Source organism: Phycodurus eques, chromosome 1 (assembly GCF_024500275.1).
Source record: "Phycodurus eques isolate BA_2022a chromosome 1, UOR_Pequ_1.1, whole genome shotgun sequence".
Taxonomy (NCBI): domain Eukaryota; kingdom Metazoa; phylum Chordata; class Actinopteri; order Syngnathiformes; family Syngnathidae; genus Phycodurus; species Phycodurus eques.
This window is the reverse complement of record NC_084525.1, coordinates 4,194,836-4,204,068: the sequence shown is the minus strand read 5'-3', so window position 1 is coordinate 4,204,068 and position 9,233 is coordinate 4,194,836. Positions and strand designations below refer to the sequence as shown.

Genomic DNA, 9,233 nt, shown 5'->3' with positions numbered 1-9,233 from the left:
GGCCCAGTCTGAGGTCCTGAGCACTATTGAGAAGGTTTTCGTCTAGGATATCCCTGTACTTGGCCGCGTTCATCTTTCCTTCGATTGCAACCAGTCGTCCTGTCCCTGCAGCTGAAAAACACACCCACAGGATGATGCTGCCACCCCCATGCTTCACTGTTGGGACTGTATTGGGCAGGTGATGAGCAGTGCCTAGTTTTCTCCACACATACCACTTAGATTTAAGGCCAACAATTTCTCTCTTGGTCTCATCAAACCAGAGAATCTCTCAAGACCATCGCAAACTAATTTTTGCAAAACATAACTATGGCATCGGTTACAGGTGCATATCTAAGCTTGTGAATGTTCCAGTGAGGGCGGTTGGGGCCATAATACGTAAGTGGAAAGCCAATCATAACACCAGAAATTTGCCTCGATCAGGTGTTCCTTGCAAGATTTCTGACAGAGGAGTGCAAAGAATAATCAGAAGAGAGCCAAGGACTACCTGTGGAGAGCTACCAATAGACCTGGAATAAGCAGCTACTGTTGTCACAAGGAAAACCGTGAGTAATGCACTCTGCTGCCATGGCCTCTATGCACGTTCCATAATGCACACCACGTTTGGAGGCGAAATGGCACTGCACATCAACCTAAAAACACCATACCAACAGTGAAGTTTGGAGGTGGGAACATGATGGTGTGGGGCTGCTTTTCACAAAATGGTACTGGTAAACATCGCATTATTGAAGGAAGGATGAATGGGCAAATGTACCGAGACATTCTTGACAAAAATCTGCTGGCATTTACGAGGAGGATTGAAATGAAACGAGGGTGGACATTTGAGCAGGATAATGATCCAAAAAATACTGCCAAGGAAACTCTCAATTGGTTTCAAAGAAAACAATTGAAGCCGCTAGAATGGCCCAGCCAATCACCTGACTTCAATCCAGTCAAAAATCTATGGAAAGAACTGAAACGCAAGGTCCATAAAAGTAGTCCACGGAACCTTCAAGATTTGAAGACTGCTTGTGTGGAGGAATGGGCCAAAATCACACCAGAGCAAAGCATGCAACTAGTTTCTCCATACACGAGGCGTCTTGAACCTGTCATTGCAAACTCAGGCTTTTGTACAAAGTATTAAATAAATACCACTTGGCGTGCTCAATACTTTTTCCCTGTGTCATTTCACATTATTACACATAACTTAATTTCAGATCTTATTTGTTCTACTTTCTTTGTATGTATGGATTACTTGGGTTGTTCCCAACATCTGGTGAAATTTTCAGGTCAATAGCACCTTTGGAAATATATTTAGTGAGTAAAAATGGTGACGTGTTGAATACTTATTTCAGCTGCTGTACATACACTTCACCAAGTGATATGTTCAATAGAAGACTGCTCTGATTAACTCTACTGTACATACATGGAGTTTTTTTTGTATACGAAGCGCTTGTTCATTCTTTTTTTTTTTTTTATTTGTACATTCCATCCTGTGTTTGATTTCTGGTGAGATTACGGATTATTTGAGCAATTGTTCAAAGCTCGAACACAGAAGACATACTACTATTTGTTAGATTCTTTTATACAGTAAATTTGTGTTATATAACCATGGCTCTGTGAGGCCAAGGAGATTGCAAACCTTTTGTGTTATACAGTACGTTATCTTAATGTGGTTGTCGTGTGTGTGTGCGCGTGTGTGCACAGTTGGCAATGCGGGAGCATTTTTGTCATTTCCCTCGGGTGAAGCGTCGGGGTGGGGATGGGTGGCCGATGGAGGTTGCTGTTGGCTGGGGCGCAGGGTGTAAGCAGGAAGGCTGAAATCAGGGTTGCCATGGAAACCATTGTATTTCCCTTCCCTGTGATTGGTGCCGCCATCTTGTGCAAGTATCTGCTATTTCTGTAATGCAACAAGGCCCCAGACACGAGTGCAGTCACAGGACACGCACACACTATCATCTTACACAAGGATTCGGATTTCATTTCCAATTTGGATCGTAATCCTATGAAGTCCCATACATTGTTTTTATTATTCTGGACTGCTGTATTGCTATATGTTAGCAGCATGTCATCAGCATCATTTTATCAACAGATTTTTTTTTTTTTTTCGTGACATCACACACGTCTGGACATGGCCGCAGCCACCATGTTGGAGGTCCACGCGTAGGGAAATTAGATGAACAGACAATGTAGGAAACGGTCAATTACTTTGTTTGTTTTGGGCTGCCACAATACGTAAAGGTGGGAGGGCCGGAGTTTCTTTTTAACGTTTCCCAGAACTGATCTTGAATCAAAAGGCGAGCAGACTGAGGATTTGAAAAGGAAAAGACAGATTGTGGCTTTTGCAGATCAGCAGACCCGTGTTTGTTCTGAACATTTAACGCTTAGCAACGTTGGAAAACAATAGTGTACATACAATACATATCTCATTTTTTTTCAATGTGTTCACATTTCAATACTCTTCAATAACATAAAATAAATATGTTGAATATTGGTCGATTTGTAGCCGTGGTATTATATTAAACGTACATTTAGTACAGCTTAGAAATGTGAGATTCGTTACATACATTATTTGGAGCAATTCATAATTTTTGGAGCGATTAAGCGAAATTGCATAATTTCACGTGGCAGATCTGACGATCTCTCGCTGCGTGCGAATGTGCCACAACATTGTGGTTGGGAATTACTGCTCTAAACAATTCATAATTGTCCGTGAATATTGCTGATGGATTGCGGTCGAGTGACTTTGACTCCTAATAAGCTTACATATGTTTACTAATGCTTGTCACCAAACTTCCGGGTCATATCAACCCAACCAATTATTCAAATCAATTAGGCGCGGCGCTCTTTTAAAAATGTAATTAGAGGTAGACAGGACAGATTTTATTTGAGTTTTTATTTTTTCTCCCCCAGATCATTTCACTATTGTACCACTCTCAGGTTAATATTGACATTTAACAAATATGACAAAAAGTGTTTATAACTCCCCCGTTGAGTCCTGTTGCCTGTTTTTCCATTTTTCAGTTTTTGATCTCAGGCTAAAATTAAAATACGAAAACACTGGCATATTTTAGTTTTTGGGCTGGGTGTTAGATTCAAAACCAAATAAAGTAATCAGTCGCTACTTTGATTTTCAATTGCCCGTTGGACATAGAAAGAAGAAACGACACACGAATTAAGGCCGAACAGGAAGAGGCAATATTGAGTAACTCCGTGTCGTGAAAGCACTAGGACCCAGTGGAGAGTTGTGAGGCTGGGTGCTGCCTGGCTGCCCACCCTGCTTCTCAGCTTCTCATGCTGCTGCAGTTGCCCTGGGCACCTACTGAAGCCACTACTTGCGTGTGCGTGCGTGTGTGCGCGTGCATGTGTTTGGAAGGCTTGGGCGGGCAGACAGTCTGAGAGGGGGTGGGGGGTGGGGGGGGGGGGGGGTTTCGAGTAGGAGGCGATGACAGGATGAAAGGGGCCAGGTGAGGAGGAGACACGGGAGCATCACACTCTTCTTCAACCCCCCACACATCCCACCATCCACATTGCCTGTATGACTAGTGAGTGTGTGTGTGTGTGTGTGTGTGGATGTGTGTGCATCACTGTGTTGGAGAGAGTCATCGAAACAGGTCAGCGTTCCATCAGCAGACTGTGAACCTGCACAGGAGTGAGCAGCTCTTTCCGCACTCAGGTATGTTATGCACTGACTGTATTATCACACACACACACCTTCTATGTGAATGGAGCGCATGTGTGTGTGTTTTGGGAGGTGAGCTGCAGGAAAGGATTTGGGTCAGTGCTCAAATCTGGCGCAAGAAGATCGATCATTTGAAGGCTTCGATTCTCATGCTGTGTCCAATCTTGTTTGTGTGTTGGATCTCCGAACTTAAGTCAAAGTGGAAGAGAACAACAGCAGCGTTTTCACCTCACCGTGTCATGTGCATATGATCGGGTCATATGGTTTCCTGTTTGGAGACTCTCTTGAAGCTTGGAGAAAATATTTGGGCGACCACTGATGGAGTTTCAGTCGCGTACACAGACGGGCGATGTATTCAATTTAAGGCAAGCTGTTGGGCCACCACAAGCGCTCGCAGAACTGCACCTTAGCACGAAGTTGAAAGCCTCACACTCGGGCATTTTGGCCTCAAAATGAATTTGAGAGTTCGTCAAACCCGCTCCTTCGTTCATTCACGTCCCTTCGTGTGTTTCAATGGACAAAAAAAGCTGCAGTATGGAAAGTTTTTAAGTTAATCAATCATTGAAATGCATGGGAATTGAACATCTTGCCTTAGACAATTATTGAAGTACAACCATGACTATTTGAATTCTGTCATACCACAGTAACGTACTGTAATCCAGTATTAGTTTCCTTGATTTAACTTAAATTGTTAAAATATCACATGGTCTTACTGCCTCATCGTCACCTGCAACCAAATATGTTTCTTTGCCCGATAAGTGCAAAATAAATTGTTGATTAAAGCCTGCTTTGCTGGAACAAACACCCCAAGCAAGGCGTCCGTGTGTGTTGTGAGATGTCGTTCGTGCTTCGTTTAATTAGGCTGAAGGTGACCGTAACCCTTTGACCTCTTGTTTACGTGACGCTAGCTGTGTACATGTGGGCAGGAAAAGAGCAGGCGCCTCGCGAGCATGCCGCATGGAAAAAGGTGCCCATGCAGGCGTACGGCATATGGAAATGTACCAGAGTCTTTGTGCTCGTTCCGCAACTTTTAGGGCGCTTGCGAGTTTCTGACTGTAAACACAGCGCGCAGGACAGGTCGCACGAGTTGTTCTGCCCCTTGGCTTCGTTGCAGCGCTGCGACAATCAACCTCAGATTGCTTTCTGAGAGAGGCGTTAAATCAACTGGCTTTCCGGTCGCTGCAGTTAACACAGAGACAGAAAGTTTTATCTTCCAGTTTGTTTGTTTTTTTCACTCTTGAAGGGCACATATGCTCCTCGCTGGCTTTTCGGCATCTCCCCGCGGCACTGATTGCCTTGCGAGCACACATCTGAGGATGCAGATGGCAAAATAGAGACGACGTTAAGGTCCAGCGAGGCAGGGGTCAACGTAAAGCAGGAGAAAAGCGAGGACTTGCCACTTTCTGTGACTGCTGAAAGTGCCGCGGTTGACATCTTTTAACAGGGGTTACATTTTATAAATGTTCATTCAACCTTGAACGATCACCGTTTTGGGTTGAATTTGAGACATTGTATTCGTTTGTCTTCCCATTGACGAAGAAAAATACCTCTTCTTTTGATTTGTTTGAGCATTACGCAAAATCGACTGAACCGATTTCTACTTTGACTTTAGGTCAAGTTAACGTGGTAATCCTTGTCGTTCTCCCTCCGTGCGTTTTCAATGCCGCTTATCCTCATTGGGGTCGCGTGAGCCCGAATGGGCGAGATGCTCTTCTACTGACCAGGACATACAGAAATTGTAAAAACAACAACAATTCATTATACATGTATTGTTTTAATTTTGATCCATTGGTGATTGACAGTTTGGTGCTGATTCACATTAGGATTGTTGGGACTTGGTTGAGGTCTGCACTCTCTTGTTCATCTTCATTTTTTTTGAGCCAATGATTGATTCAAGTTTTAACTTGCTGGAAGATCAACCAGTGAGGTAGTTATTGAATGTTAGTTGTGACTTTAGCTTGTCCCGTCAGGGGCCGCCACAGTTGCTCGTATTGGGCACATTTTTTACGCCGGATGTGCCCTTTTTGACGCAACCCACTTATTTTTAATTTTTTTTTTGGGGGGGGGGGGGAATTCAAGCTTGGGACAGGCAGTGGCTGCTTGTCAATGAAAATGTGTTTTTTCTTTCAGATTTGCCAGGCTAACTTTCATAGTGGAGGGTCAAAGCGGCTCCATCTTCGAGGGACCATCTTTGAGCTGTAGGCTCAATCGAGACCTTCGGATCTCGGGCTGCCATGAAAGAATCAACTAGCTGAGCTTCTGTGTGGCACCCTACGGCGGGGGAGGATGGGTGATGGGTCCGTGACGCTCAGTGGACTCTCTCCTCCTCACCCTTTCCTCTCATGGAGCATCTTGCCACACCGAGTCCCTCCTGGAACACTTCCCTCTCCGGACTCCCCTCGTTTCCCCTCCAGTCGCAGGCAAACGCTTCCAACGTGAGCCGGGCCGGAGTAGACGTCAATCAGTCGCTAGCCGTGTGTGCCATGCTCGTCGTGGACGTCCTGGCTGTGGTGGGGAACCTAGCCGTGATGATCGTCATAAGCAAAACGCCTCATCTGCGCAAGTTCGCCTTTGTGTTCCATCTGTGCTTGGTGGACCTGCTGGCAGCGCTGGTGTTGATGCCTCTCGGGATGGCGTCCGATCGGTTGTCGGCGGACGAGGCTCTGTGTCGAAGCTACCTCTGCTTGAGCGTTTGCCTCGTGAGCGCCGCCATCCTCACCATCTGCGCCATCAACGTGGAGCGCTACTACTACATCGTGCACCCCATGCGCCACGAGGTGAAGATGACGGTGGGGGTGGTGGCGACGGTGCTGGTGGGGGTCTGGATTAAAGCCGCCGTCATGTCATCGCTGCCTTTCCTGGGGTGGCTGCTCCAAGGTAACCAGGCTGTGGCCTCTAGTCCGCCGCTCATCCCCGGTCAGGCACACTGCTCCCTCCACTGGGCGGGCGGCAGGACCACACGCCTGCTCTTCATGGTCTTCTTCACGTTCATCTATTTCCTGTGTCCCGTGCTGATTATTCTGGTGGTCTACTGCAACATGTTCAAGGTGGCCCGCGTGGCAGCCATGCATCACGGCCCGCTCCCTACTTGGATGGAGACGCCGCGGCAACGCTCCGAGTCCACCGGCAGCCATTCCACCGTGGCCGCCAGCCTCGGAGGGACTGTCTCCCGCAACATCTCCCAAAGGACCTTCGGTGGCGGGAAGGCCGCTGCGGTTCTGGTGGCTGTGGGAGGCCAGTTCCTCTGCTGCTGGCTGCCCTACTTCTCTTTTCACCTCTATTCGGCTGTGGTTTCTACCTCGCCTGCCTCGCTGGGCCGGCTGGAGGATGTGGTCACGTGGATCGGCTATTTCTGCTTTACCTCCAACCCCTTCTTCTACGGCTGCCTCAACCGTCAGATTCGGGAGGAGCTGAGCCGCCACCTGGCCTGCCTTTTCAAGCGGGCCGGATCCGGTCAGGGGGAACAGCTGCCCAGCCGTGAGGCCTCCATCGAGGAGAACTTCTTGCAGTTCCTTCAGGGCACAGCGTGCAATCTGGAGCCGCGTAACTCTCAGGGCAGAGCGAGTCGAGAGGAGAAGGAACACGAAGGCCTACAGGAATCATCTGCTCCGCAGAACATGGCAGCTGACTTCAACATCCCAGGGCAGATTCTTGAAGAAACCTCAGAGTTCATACAACGGCAAAAACTGAACAATAAGCTCCATGTATTGGAAAATTCCAAAACTGTCCCAGAGATGTAGCGGCCTCGCCCATATTATCTAATAATCTCGTGAAAGTTCTAATTGAATTGAAATCTGTTTTAAATGATAAACCTTTTTTTTTGCGCTCTCAAATAATAATCATAATTTACATTTTTTTTTTTTTTTAAAAGCTGTGAGTGCACTCCATAGCGTTTTCTATGGGACATTTAGTTGTGCAACATCTTGCCGAGAAAAGGGGGAAATGTTCCATGAAAAATCATTGCTAAATACAGCACATCGTGTGCGTCCCCTCATTCTCATCCCCTACGGTCGCTCTCCTGCGGCGTTCCACGTTAAAGAGAGACACAGCGCTTTGCTGTTCGGTGAGTGAGCTCAGCGCGTATTTGTAATACTTTCCCCCTGATTTGTTGTTACCGAGTTTATCTTTTAATGTCTGCCCTGTGATTATCATCTCCCCCACCGAAATCATGTCACATTGTGAACTTGTGATCTTGCAACCTCCTTCCCCTCAGACAAACATTGGTTTAGTGTCGGAAATAGGGTTACACGAGCAGTCTATTTGTCTCCTTCTGTATAATCTATACTTATGCACTCTAATAGGGCTACTTATTGGACTCTAAGATAACCGTACATGTATGTTCCAATGCAGAATCTTTGACGTAACTTCTCAGTGACGAGTATCTGTAGCGATTCGGCTACAACACAACAAAAGCAGTATATTGGATTGTGGCCATATATGGCTATACAGGGACTTGACCAACAGTCTTTCTTACTGTGTGATAAAGTGTGCTGCACGTTGACAGGCACACAGGAGCAGAGTGAGTGCCCCTGTGTTTGTGATTGACACAAGCGGCCGTGTTGTGGCTACACAAACGCGCAGTTGTGACAATGCGCACGCGTTTGTGAGCTTATTGCCTTTGGCCTCATTTAACATGACAAATGGAAGTCTCGCGTCTCAGGTGGAAAACACAAACACTTTGCACAAGTCGTGACAAATGTCCCAAAGAAAATGACACGGTCTGCTAGTGGAAAGTCGTTACGCGGAGTCTAAACTCGTTCTTCCTGTTGCCTACGACAATATCGGACTACTGGCTTCACACTTTGCTGGAAGTCAGAACAAAAAAATAGTCTCTTTGTTATAAAGAGAGATTATGAAAAAAAAAAAAAGTGTCTTTGTTGACACGTGACACTCCTTTAAAAATGTTAAGAGCGTAAAGGTAGAGCGCATCGGGACTCAATTGACAGACAAAACAAGACAAAAATCACCTCCATCCTCAATGTTCTACAATTTACATGTGGTTGTTATTTATGACTCAAATATCACTCAAGACTGCACTGCACAGGTGCATGACAACAGCTTGCCTTGACTTTGTATTCTTTTTCTTTTTTTTTTTTTCGATCATCTCAGTTTATCTATCAGCGGTTATGGTAAAGCTCCTTCATGTGACACGACACCAAATTGCCATTAAATCATCTGGACGTTTCTTGTGCAAATTGCCAAAGCGTTTTTACTCTTTGTATGCTGTGTGTGTCAAAAGATGACTGCTTTCATTCTTTCTTTTAGTCAACTTTGTTTTTACACTGTTAACCTTTCGTAGGTGTCGGACACCGCATGAAATGATTAAAAGCGCAGAAGATAAAGAAATGCTTATTGTAGTTACATTCTTCCTCTTTTTCAGCGTGCTCATCACATCGAAAACATCATGTGTCTGGTCACAGTTGCCTCCTTCCTCTGTGTGTGTGTATAAATTAGAAGGCGAGCACAGATTCCGCCATGACTCAACCTGAGGCTCAAGCTTTACTTCCTGACCGCGGTGTCTTCCTCTCCCCTGTGCCGCCGCCTCCCCCCTGTCGGACAGAGTGACTCACAGCTT

The 9,233-nt window shown here is 46.1% G+C and overlaps 1 protein-coding gene across 1 annotated transcript; it reads left to right on the top strand.

The window, feature by feature from the left end:
- The first annotated feature begins 1,522 nt into the window (after window positions 1-1,522).
- Window positions 1,523-7,486, top strand: gpr61 (G protein-coupled receptor 61). Its single transcript, XM_061673214.1, has 2 exons — window positions 1,523-3,652; window positions 5,789-7,486. Exon 2 carries the CDS (start codon window positions 6,001-6,003, stop codon window positions 7,396-7,398), a length of 1,398 nt encoding a protein of 465 aa, XP_061529198.1. The 5' UTR covers window positions 1,523-3,652; window positions 5,789-6,000; the 3' UTR covers window positions 7,399-7,486.
- Window positions 7,487-9,233: the final 1,747 nt, after the last annotated feature.